Source organism: Stylophora pistillata, chromosome 5, assembly GCF_964205215.1.
Source record: "Stylophora pistillata chromosome 5, jaStyPist1.2, whole genome shotgun sequence".
Classification (NCBI taxonomy): domain Eukaryota; kingdom Metazoa; phylum Cnidaria; class Anthozoa; order Scleractinia; family Pocilloporidae; genus Stylophora; species Stylophora pistillata.
The window spans coordinates 27,377,760-27,390,509 of record NC_142523.1 but is presented as its reverse complement, the minus strand read 5'-3'; the positions used below and the strand labels follow the sequence as shown (position 1 = coordinate 27,390,509).

The 12,750-nt window shown below is 39.8% G+C and overlaps 2 protein-coding genes and 2 pseudogenes across 2 annotated transcripts; 1 reads left to right on the top strand and 3 right to left on the bottom strand.

The window, feature by feature from the left end:
* Positions 1 to 1,124: 1,124 nt before the first annotated feature.
* On the bottom strand, positions 1,125 to 3,161 carry LOC148731191 (uncharacterized; annotated as a pseudogene).
* Positions 3,162 to 5,116: 1,955 nt separating this feature from the next.
* LOC148731190 (uncharacterized) lies at positions 5,117 to 5,851 on the bottom strand. Its single transcript, XM_088761899.1, has one exon. It carries the CDS (start codon positions 5,849 to 5,851, stop codon positions 5,117 to 5,119), a length of 735 nt encoding a protein of 244 aa, XP_088618025.1.
* A 1,542-nt stretch (positions 5,852 to 7,393) lies between these two features.
* On the bottom strand, positions 7,394 to 7,942 carry LOC148731189 (uncharacterized). Its single transcript, XM_088761898.1, has one exon. The coding sequence runs from the start codon at positions 7,940 to 7,942 to the stop codon at positions 7,394 to 7,396; it is 549 nt and encodes a 182-aa protein (XP_088618024.1).
* A 622-nt stretch (positions 7,943 to 8,564) lies between these two features.
* On the top strand, positions 8,565 to 9,892 carry LOC148731188 (uncharacterized; annotated as a pseudogene).
* The last annotated feature ends 2,858 nt before the right edge of the window (positions 9,893 to 12,750 follow it).

The window sequence follows — 12,750 nt, the reverse complement described above, 5'->3', positions numbered from 1 at the left end:
AACCATGAAGGATATTTATTACAATGAAATGAACTGCAAAACATTATGGCATGTTAACTTAGAGGAGTCTCTATAAAGAAGTAGCATTTATCTCATTTTATCTATTTGCGTCATAATGATACAGTAATCAGAGGGCGCTGTCGACCTTGATACACTTATTGCATTAGCTCACTTTAGCAATGATTTCATCAATAATTGGAAACAAGAGATTCTTACTATTTTCCATCAGTTCAATTCTGATCACGTTGGAATTAAAAGTACGAAATAAGAGTTATCTTGCCACGATTTCCATTGCTAAATACCCCGGAAAAAAACACTATTGAGCTACAGACATTCAAAAGATAAAGTACAAACTAATTCCGATATAATTTACAAAGCCAAAACAGCAGAGGATTTTTCTTCTAACTTGTTTCTTCCTCCGCTCATATGTTAAGCAAACTTATCGTCATTTAGCATAATTAATCGAACAAGAACAAACGAAGTGAAAATCTGGCAATTTCTGCAAGCGTCCTACACACAGTCAAACCTCTGTCAAAACAGCAGAGTATTGTTTTCCTAATTTGTTTCTTCCTCCGCTCATATATTTAGCAAACTTATCATCATTTAGCATAATTAATCGAACAAGAACAAATGAAGTGAAAATCTGGCAATTTCTGCAAGCGTCCTATTCACAGTCAAACCTGTCTTAAACGTTAACCTGCGGGAAATGGCTTTGTAACCGCTCCATGCAGGTTCCACAGAATAGGTTACTATAAGGAAACGATAAAAAAGTCATTTGTACCATAATTGACTAATCCATGTAAAAGAACTCGCCCAGTAATAGTACGTGCATTGATCTCGGGAATTAAATATGGATTTAATTCTACACAGAGATCATTCTTAGTTTTACTTGAGTGGTCCGCCTTAAGTGGCTGTTCGATACAGGTGAAAGACAATGCAAACGGGTCGTTGGGACTCAGTAAAGGCTGATCACAACCGCTAATGGAAGTGATAATTTTACATTGATTAAGGGGTAAAAATTTCGGGACTTTGATAACTGATCAACTAATACAGGGTGACCTCTACTATGGTGCCTCTTAAAACAGGGTTCCACTAGATTCAGCAAAAATGCTTCTGTTAAAAAGTTCGCTTTACAAGGTCGAAATATTTTCGAATTTCTGACAAACAACTTTGTCACGCAAGAAACAACTGGAAAGACATGTATCAATGTGTTGCCTACAAATATCCTATGTTACCTTGGATTGTTGTTCATTTATTAATCCTCAAGGCATCTAGTCCATTAATCCGACAATAAGAGGAATTTTTCAAATCCTCAGCCCATATGATAAATCCAGCTTCATTAAATAAGATTTATCATTAGTGCAATATTCTTTCGTTAATTGAACTAACTCTTTTCTTTTTATTACTTTCTTCTCCTGGTAACTGCTTATTACAGCATGTAAGTATTAGTTTAACATGATAACAATTTTGACAAGTTATAAGTCTATTAAAACCTATTGATTTATGTTTTTATTGTTTCTTTTTTTTTCTCTTTTTCCTGTTATCAACTTAACTGACCCTGTGACAATAAGGTTGTAAGTGGCCATTATTTTTCTTTTAACCCTCTAATGCAATATCGGTTTCATCATTTACATATTAAGTTAATTAAGACAATGTTATCAATCATTTTATTTTTATTCTTTTGTTTTGATTTAATCCAAAGTTTATAACTTATTTCATTCTTTCGTAAATAAGGTTGTGCTTATTCATCATGGTAAAGTACAATAATAATAAAGTATTATGGTTTGTCTCACGATATGGTCACTTATGATGTAGATCGCGCCCGTTCGACTGCATCCAGCTAGTCTTCATCAAGCGATAAGGTAGACTGGTTACGGGTCTTCTTATAAAGCAGGATGCTCCGCTGTGATTGGTTGGTATTCCACAGCTGGGATCCGCGCGTTTTAATGTATTTAGGGTATTTAGACAGGCCAGCCCAGTTCAGCTTAAAGCTGATTTAAATTGGGACCTCTACATCCCACCATCCCACCCCAGGGGAGGACATCCATCACACAGTAAACTCGTGTGTGGGAAATTAACGTCTCCTACCCCCAACTCTGCAGGAGACGGGACATCCATTTATTCGTCCCTATCCGAGAAGACTAGAATATCTAACCATTTCTTGATATTATAGAAAGGTAGCAAACTCTTCTCAATTATTTTAAGACCTTGAGTGTTGGTCCGGCCGGAGCTCGAACCCTCGACCTCCCGCACAACAGTCCAGAGCACTGTTCATTGGGCTAACTGGGCGGCGGTCAGATGAGACGCTCTCTCGGCAGTCAGCTGTAGTACTGTTCTCCTGTTGTTGTGTTTCTTGATCGTGGCCATCCACCCTTCAAGAATTTCTATTCCACTGTCTTCATCGATGTTCTAAGGATTAAATTTTATGTGAATAGCCTCTTTCACCCTGCGAGTTTACCAGTGAGGATCTCGATCAATAAACCTGACCTCATTTGAAAGCGTTTGGTGTCCAGTGACGATTGTAGGCGTGCTATGAAATGGCGAAGGTTTGGGTACAAGCTAGTCGGATGTTTCGGTCGTGTTCCATTATTCTGCCTTGCATTGGTCTTCCAGTCTCACCGATGTGAACTTTGCCGCATTCACAGGGAATCCTGTAATCTACATCGTCTTGTCTGGCCGGATCAACAGCGTCTTTTGCTCTTACCAGCTATGTGATCATATGTTATGATTTCCGACTTGAAGACAGCGCGTACGCTTTGTTGTTGTAGGCAGCGGCGAAGCTGTTCCGAAAGACCTTTAACATAAAGTAACACTACGGTGGATTTGAAATCGATTGCGGACTCGGAAGCGGCGGTAGATTTTCTGATCTTGGTGACTTTCTGCAAGAAAGAAATAGGGTAATCATTAGACGTAAGAGTGGATAAAAAATGTTTCTTTTCCTTAGACATGACAGAGGGTTTTGTTAGGAGGCGTTGATACGCTCGTGGAGATACTTTACAATACCATGTTTTATTGATTGTGGGTGGTGTGAATCATACGATAAGTATTATTAGTGTGTGGGCTTCCTATATACGATTCTGGTGAGGCAGCCGTCAGGATCTCTTAGAAGTGCGGTGTCGAAGAGTATGTGGATCTTAAAACGAAATTCAGAAGGTCTGCGATTTGAGATGGTGTTAGCGCCGTGTGTTCTGGGAGGCTGGAGTCGTTTTACAATTTTTGCAATGCGGCTTCTACAGCGGCGTTGGCAGGGACGTTGGTAAAAAGGGACTCTACGTCGAAAGACACCATGATCTCGTCGTCTGGGAATCGCACCAATCACTGCTGGGGAATGCCAACCAATCACAGCGGAGCATCCTGCTTTATAAGAAGACTCGAAGACATTCGACCTTATCTCCAGATGAAGAATAGCCGGATGCAGTCGAGACGTCGCGATCTACATCACAAGTGACCATATCGTTAGACAAACGATAATACTTTATTATTATTAGTTCATTGTAAAAAGTTAGAAAAGTGTAAGCGAAATTTTGTAGAGGGGGAACTGTTGTAGCTAAAATACAGATTGTTTCTTTCGGATACTGCGAACACAAAACGTTTTCGGCCGTGAGTTTTATTGATATAGAGGTCAACAGCATAACTTCGAGATGGATTTTAATAACAAGGGACATAGTATGTAAAATGTACCTTTTGGCTGGGTGGGAGGGTCGGACGGGAGAAATAATTTGCTCGAGGTCATGCTCGTGCAGAGAGCATGACCTCCAGCAGAGGGTTAAATATTGTCCCGTGTGCTCCTAACAAACTCAGTCAATAAGCCTTTTATCACATGACCACTAGGTGTTGAAGATTTCGAAACCTTTGTCGTAATAGGTAGGATGTACTTGTATACGGAAGAAAGGCGCGCACTGCACACTTGGTAAAACATTCTACAGTAAAAATATTTCTCGTTATTACTGCAGGTCATAATTTATCGAGAAGTTTTACTCGTTTTCTCATTTACAATACTTTTATTTGAAGTGCACAATTTCAAATGCGCTATCAGAAAATTAAAAACATTCCAATGAGTGCAGGGCTGAGATTATTTTTTCTGGACCGGTCCACGTCAGCCCGTCGGCCCTTCACACGTCAGCTTTCACCTTGGCTTATAGGACTGCGCGCAGGACCGTACAGGTCATATGATAATTAATTTTAAAATTACTTTACCTGCCTTCAGACATGTTTCGTGTCTAATTCAGATAGCACGTCCACTTTAAAGGGGCTCAATGGGTTTAACTGTCAGCCATCGAATAGCTTAAACTTTAGTCGTCAACCATCAAAAAAGTCACTTCAGTTTCAACTTTCAAACGGGTTTAAGGTCTTTCAGATACTTCCACTCATGCTGCTTGCCACAAACAGTTCTAAGTCTCAAAGACGAATTTCGAGAATGTTATCGTCAGTTGTGGGCAATTGGTTCACTATTATCAAACATCTTTATTGACGAATTTAGTGTCAGACAATTAAAGAAGTGCGTTCGAATCCTAAAAGGAAGTCACATTGTTATGAAATGCTTAGATAATAAAGTATATGACACGATTTGATATTTATCCAGTAACTCGGCTAGGTCCAGAGCTGACAAATGACTTACATTAGTGTTATGACATCATTATAACGTATCTCATTAACGGATAAATTAACTTAATTATCAATAATAGATTTCCTCGACGAAATATTCCCCTCCACAAGAAGACATTTGTTAACTACTAAGTCCAGGTTATAAAATTAGTAACAGTACAGAGTTTATATCATTTCAGAAGTCCAATATGTCATCCTTTGGTATGAGTAACACTAAACGGTGTACAGGGCGCTCGATCGTGAAGTGTCCTCTTCCTTGATAATTGGTTACAGGTTCACCTTGCTTAGGATTTTTGTACTACACTTCAACTTTGCGCACCTTGCCGTCAGAACCCGGGAAGGTATTTGAAACTAGCCCAAGTCACCATTGACCTCTAATCAAGTTAGAATCTTGGATTGAGACAAGATCTCCAGTTTTAAGGTTGCGATGTGCTGTATGCCACTGTTGACCCACGATCAGATCTGGGAAGTAGATTGTGGTCCATCTTTTCCGGAAGCTATTAACTATGTTTTAAATGAATTCAAAACGGAGTTTTGGATTTGCTGACTCTTTCAAAGGCCCACTTGGTACTCGGGTTGCGGAACGGCCTAGAAGTAGGTCGTTTGGGAACCAATAGGAACCATCTTTTGAGGACCTTGGATGATGACCTATGGGTCTTTTATTAATTAGATTAACAACTTCAAAGAGTACCATTTGAAGTTCTAAAAACGTTAGGATGCTTTCTCCAATGCCAGCTTTGAGTGATCTTTTGACTGATCTGATGAGAGATTCTAATGTTCTATTTTGCCATGGTGCATCAGCTGGTGAGAAGTTCCATTCAAAACCTTCCATAACTCCAAAACTTTTAAGCTTCTCCGAATCTAAAGATTTCGTAACATTCTCAAGTTCCTGACTTGCTGCGACAAGTTTCGCGCCATTGTCGGAATAAAACTTTGATTGATATCCTCTGTGTGAGACAAATCTGCGTAATACCATAAGAAAACTTTCTGTGCTGTAGTCAGGTGCAAGGTCCAAATATACAGCTCTGGTTCCAATGTAATTAAATATCACCCCATACGCTTTTGACGTAGTACGCTTCCTAACTGCGTCACGGATCGTAAAGGGTCCAAATAAGTCAATTGATGTAGAATACGATGGGGATGACGGTTTGAGTCTCTCTTTAGGAAGGTTTCCCATTACTTTTCCTGATAGTTTCTTGTCAAGTTTCTTACACGTCACACAGTTGATCTCTACAGATTGGATCATTTTAAGTAATTTGGTCATCCAGAACCTTGCGCGGATCTTGCTTGCAGTTGTAAGAACTCCGTGATGCCCCTTAGCATGAATGTACTCTTAGTAAAGACGAGCAAATCGATGCTGACATGGTAGGAGTATGATGTATTAATTGTTGTAGCCTATTTCTAGCTATTTTTCAGCAGGGCCACTTATCACATATATGCCATCATCTCGTAATCGAGGACACAAACGTCTGTTCATACCATGTTTTATATCGTTCTCAATATTTCGCTGTGCCTCTTTGATCCAGAATACTTCGGCTGTCTCTACATCTTTACTTGTTATTTCCTTTGTTGCGTTCTCTGCGATAAAGCTTTAAAATCATTGCTGTCACTCTCGATAGACGGTTATAATCTGAGAATCGTTCGATCTTGATTCTAGACGCCAAGTCGTCTTTAACAGTTACATTCCCTATGTGGACTACTCTCATAATTGTTGGAGGCATTCTTACTTCAGAATAATTACGAGAAATAGGCTACTCGCTCTCAAGTTGTTTGAGAAAAAGAGGTCTTTCTTGCCAATCGCTGTGAAGACTAATTTCACTTGGCTTCTTTCCTCTAGTCAACCAATCTGCAATGTTAAATTTACTCTCGCACCAATACCAATCCTCGATGTCGGTTCCTTCCTGAATTTCACCGATTTGTGTAGCGGCGAAAGTATTGAGACCGTAGGAGCTTTTCTGTATCATTGCATGCACTATCTGAGAGTCAACTACGTAATAGCATTTCTCAATAGTGTATCTGCATTCTTTATCGATCAAGGATTGAAGCCGCTCACTTAACACTGCTCCACACAGCTCTATTTTGTCGATAGACATTTTGTTTTGGGGGGCAACACGATTTTTACAAACAATCCAATTGCACGCAAACCCTCCGCCCTGTCGTTGCCATCGTACATACGCACAGGAGCCGTAAACATCTTCTGAAGCATCACAGAATATAATAAGAACAGGATTGCAAACTGCGACCGAAGGCTTTAAACATCTTTCCGGAAAATTTGACTCGATTCATTTCAGGTTATTTATTAAAGAGTGCTGACCATTTTATTTTTATTATTTTCTAGTATCGGATCGTCCCAGTCGAGCTTTTCGCTATTTGCCCACAAATGTCGATCAAGATTTTGGCCCGCACTGTGAAGGGCCCTGCCAGTTCTAGAGGATCGTACATACTGTTGACTTGTGACAATATCATCACCTTCGTAAGTGATGGTGTGAGTTTCGAATCGCTATTAGGATTGTCTTTCTGTACTCCGCGTTTCCGATTCGAAAAAATGTTAAGCTTTGCTAAAAAGCACAAATGGTCTTTGATTGGGTCCCAATTGACTCCTAGCACCTTTTCGGTCGCTACGTTTCACTCATTTGTTAGATACCGTTTACTATTACTTGAGTCGCCAGAAAATATCTATTCCTTCAGTTCAAATCCGCCCTTAATGATTAAGGTCTCGATGTCCTGCATTAATTTTTGAGCAGTGGGAAGGTCTGTGGTACTTTATATAGAGCCATCCATATATTTTTCACAACTTCTGGGGCATCCAGATATCGCTCACTTCCCATCTCTGCTGTCTTGTATAGGCCATCGTAGCGATGGTTGCAGAGGGCTTATCTCCGAATGAAACTCTTTGTATCACATAGGTGTCGGGTGCTCTGTCGTTGACCATGTTCTTCCATAAAAATCGGTGCGTGTGTCGATCTAGCACTGTTATTTTAACGGTATAGTACATCTTCTTTATATCACCTATGAAAGCTACTTCATTCCCGCGAAATCGCGCAAATATTCCAAGCAGACTGTTGAGCAAGTCTGGCCCCTTTGTCCAATACTCATTAAGTACGTGATCCATGTAGTTTGCGCTATTGTTAAACACGATTGTAACGGGAGGAGATTTATAGTCTGGTTTGAGCACCTCGTGATGGGAAATGTAATGGATAGGATCTTTGTAAGTATTAAGTTCCTCTTTGCTGAGTTTACGGGCGACCCCCCATAGTACCATATCTCCAACCAGGTTATCGTATACAGTTGCATGTTGTGTATTCTTTTCCAGTCTACGCTCAGTAGAATACAGCATGGCTAGAGCTACTCACTCGTCTATTATCAGGAAGATCGCACGGATCTTTAGTCCATGGGTACTCCGCGATCCATCTATGATCTTGAGCGTCAAACTTCATGTTTCCTCAATCAAATCGAACTCCTTTTCTTCTTTGATGCTGTAGTTTTTACTTCCGAGAGCACAATGTCCCACATTTGCAGCTTCCACAACGCGAAACACTTTCAACGCCAAGATTCCCTATTTTGTACAAGTTTTCTACTTTTATTACATGATGCACTCGAGCGTAACTGAGGTCATCTTTCTTTATTTGGCCTTTTATCAACGGGTGTGTTCCTCCGATACAAAGGCCAAATCGATTCTGGAGTAACAGAAGGTGTCTAGCGTTCTGTTTTCTTTGAGGGTGATACACAGTATACTTAGACCTAATCAAATCGTCGACGGGTCCCGCTGGTCGAGCGATATCGTCCTTTGACACGCCTTTGTACAACTTTGCCAGATTCTCGGTGCTCATGCTTTCGATGTCTGAAGTAATCTGATCAATACCATAGGCTTCAATGTGTATTGTTTGACCTTGTGTATCAACTAAGGGTAGTATGTATTTCATCGTATTCATCTTCTCATCCTGGGCTCCAATCTCTATGTTCGATAAATCTTCTTTCTTTCCTTCACGATTTTTTTCTCTAGCGGATAAGCGCAAGCATAAGCACAAGGAGTCGAATAAGCAAGTGAAAACACCCACGACCTAAAGCATGATCATAAGCACATGTTATGCTTATGTAGTAGTACGAACGCGAGTGAAATAAGCATATATAAGCATAAGCGTAAAGTGGTCAACGAATCATCGCTCACTTTGGCCCATACCTCCTCGAGAAACTATCCACAAACAAAATGGCGGAATCCAATCGATTTGACACTTCGGCAAATGCAGAGCTGTCAATAGATGAACATCTCTCCGAGGCGGTAAGACAATACCCGGTTTTGTATGATAAAGCAAGTAAAGATTTTAAACACCGCAACAAAAAGGAGCTTGCATGGCAAGACGTAGCACGGAAGACTGGTTTCCCTCAGGTAATTATTGCTTTCTCTCATCATTTCTAGGCTAAGTTTAAGATTAACAAGGTTTACCTCATGAAGCTTTTCCATGGTATTGATAGTACTCGCGTCCACTTTATTTTTATATTAACGTAACACAAACCAGTTCGTACAATTGAAGAGTTTCGGCCCGAAATGGCAAGCTGTTTCTCTTGTGACTGGATATTATTTGATAAAATGAAGCACATGGTTGATCTCTATCAACTATCGTTGTGTGCAAAGTAGGTTTGAGGCTTTTCGAACTGAAACAGGCCAATATAGACTAAGAATCGATGCTTATAATTTTTAGGTAAAGATGCAGACTCTGCTTTCAAAAACCTGAGGAACAGATATTCAAGAGACAAGAAGAAAGTACAGAGTGTTAACGTCAGTGGAGCGGATACACAATCTGCCATAGATGCCAAAAGTGAAACAAGCGACATGTGCATGCTTTTGGTCTGGCTGGATCCATATGTTCAACCCCGTCGATCTTCCAGTAATCTTATAGTGATAGATGAAACCTCACAACTAGATGATGCTGATATTGAAGATGAAGGTATATGCACTCCAGTAGACAGCAGCTCTGGTAGAAGCATCACCCCAGACCCTAGCTTTGAGCCAAAGTCATTAAAGTCTAAAGTAACTGGTCAGCCAAAATACCTGCATGCCAAACGCCCTAGAGTAAATAATGAAGCTATTGAAGGAGCTGAAATGGATTTTCTCAAATCTATTGGAAATCACCTTGTAAGTAGAGACAGTCAGAGAGAACAAAAAGATGAAGAACGTCTTTTTGGAGAACTGGTTGCTGCCCAACTGAGAAAGGTGCCAATACAAGAAAGACTGACGACCAAGATTGAAATAAACAATTTGATTTTTTTCACGCTTATTAAAGATTAATTCTCAAGATGTTAATACTGTTAGCTATGTAGCTTCTAGGTACCCTGAAACTGCTAGCAGTAGTTTCATGTCCGAGCTGGGTAATGTAGGGGCTGTTTCAACTTAGTCCCCAGGTTACCTCCTCCAGCAACGTCGACACGAGGGGTTATAAATGCCAAGAGTATCCACCCTACTTAGTTATGTATTGGTATTTGAAACAAGGCATAATAGTCTGAGTCTGCTGTGATGTAATGTCAACATTATTTTATTACTACAACCAGTTCGGTAAAAGTATTGAGATAATTATTGTACAAGTTTTAGTTATAGATTATAAAATAATTATAAATTGAGAGTTATGTTCTTTTCAAACAAACAGTTTTGAAACTCTTCCCTTTTCACATGGGTGTTGTAAAAAACAAAAGGGTTGTGTTGTTGAATGTTGACAGCATTTAACCGGTTCCTGACCATGTCAATCAGCCAATCCCTCCTTTCTCAAACTCAAAGCACTTCATTGATCTCTTGTTTCCTTAGTGACAGCCTTGCTCATAATTTGCGTATTATGTACAAAAACATCAACAGGACAATTCGTATGTAAAGTATTGTGTTATCATATTTATGATAAGACAGCAATTTATACAAGTGTTATAAAGACAAATTGCATTCACCTCTCTCAGAGATATCCCTCTAGAATCTAGAAGGGGTTGAAATTGCCGGTTATGGATATTCGATATTCAATAAGAAAAGGACATGGATTGTTGACTGTCACCAGAAGCCAAATAACGTATGGTGAGTGCAAGTCGTTCTGATGGTGAGATAAGCTGTTTGAATTTTATAACTTGCTTCTTATAAGTGGGCCAACCTTGGAAAGGAGGCAATCAAAACACTCGTGACATTCTCATGTAACTAAAATGAGACCAATAATCATTCAATGAACCAATGACTGAACTTTATATTTGAACAATAATATTTCGAGCGTGCCCTTGTAACATCATGTTGAACTAAAGTTGGAATTAAAAATTTACAGTAGCACATACAAAGTAACACAGTACTGAGGCAAAAAATATATTTGTCAAGTTTATATTTTCGTGCTATTTTCAGGGCATTTTTTTAAATAAAATAACATACAAAAACTTGCCTGCAAAATAACAAAACGCTAGCGGCAACAATGTTCGGAGTGAAAGCCTTTTACACTAGTTTTTTCAGCAGACTTTTAAAATTCGGTTACCGCAAGTATAGCTCTGTCACTATCACGAAGTTCCAAAACAAGGTAATTGAACTCCCCTTGAGCTTTTTTTCGACGATACATCTCCCTTACCCTAAACTTTCTAGGTCTGATGGATCTTCTGGCATTAGGTCGCCTTCGTAAGCAAAAACGGTAGATTACAAGGAACGCAAAGAGAAAGATTTCAGCTTCATCCACCATCTTGATTGTGGTCAAGGAAGACTGGTATCGAGGAATTTGCTGATACTGCGCCTGCGTATGCTCTGATGCTTATGTTCTGTGTTCTCACTTGCTTATGCTTGTGCTTGCGCTTATTCTTGGGCTTGTGCTTATGCGCTAGTAAAACCAGCCTTAAGCATGAACGTAGTACATATGACACATCGTCCCTTTAGAGATGCGGCATGATCGGTTTTTTAAAGTCTCGTTTCAACTGTGCATAAGCGGGAACTTCTCCTTCAAATTGCGACAATTCTCTTTTTTCTAACTGAAGGTTCGAGGACGGGCAAGTCTCTCTCTTTGCTACTTTGTCATCTTTTGGACCGATTAACGACGTGAGCTTTTCAGTCATATCATCGAGCCGGCATTGTATCTGTGATGCAAATTTTATAGCATTTTCTGAAGTGTCATGGTCTGCTAAATCTAAAACGTCATCGTTTGCAGTTTTACACTCGGCATACGCATCCTCTATCTGTCTTAAAGACCTTTCCAGAGTATGTGCGGCCATGTTATTATCAAGAAAATGCTTTCTATTATTACAGATAGTGCTAAAAACTGTTTGCGTTTTCGCGCGCATTGTAAGTGCCTCTTCTGCTTTCCTCTCTCTTTCCGCGCGCTCCTTCATTTCTGTTTCATGACGTAATGTGTTCTCTCGCACGACAATTTCTGATCTAACTGATTTCTGTATATACTGGATTTTACGCGCTGTCGCTTCTACAAACAGGTCCCGCAACTCGGTAATCCACCACTCCGCGACTTCCAGTTCTTCATCCGTTAAATACATCGTGTATAGATCGTGCTTACTTTCAACGATACCCCATGCTTCTGAAAGCTTCACTTAATTAGCTTCGACTATTTTTCGTCCTTGGTCCGCATCCATAGGCTTCAGGAGATCATTGCGCATCCTGGTAAACATAGCTTTGGCTGTTCGTCGAATGTTTTTGGCTTCCTCTGCCATCTCAGTGTTATCCGTCATGGTCCTCGGAGTTACCTATTGGGATTCGAATGTTTCGTCAGTTGTGGGCTTTTGGTTCACTGTTATCAAACATCTTTATTGACGACTATAGTGTCAGACAATCAAAGAAGTGCGTTCGAATCCTAAAAGGAAGTGACATTGTTATGAAATGCTTAGATAATAAAGGATACGAGACGATTTGATATTTACCAAGTGAGTCGACCAGACCCACAGCTGAGAAATGACTTACATCAGTATTATGACATCACTATGACGTATCTTATTAGCGGATAAATTATCTTAATGATCAATAAAAGAATTTCTCTTCGAAACATTCTTCAGGTTTCAAAATACATTCCCTTCTGTCGCATCGTGTTCAATGGACAAAGCTATTTGAAAAGCCCTTCGATCGTCTAATTCCGAACAAGCTAACTGTATGTAAAACTAAACAAGCAAAGGAAACACATCAATTATGTATTACAATCG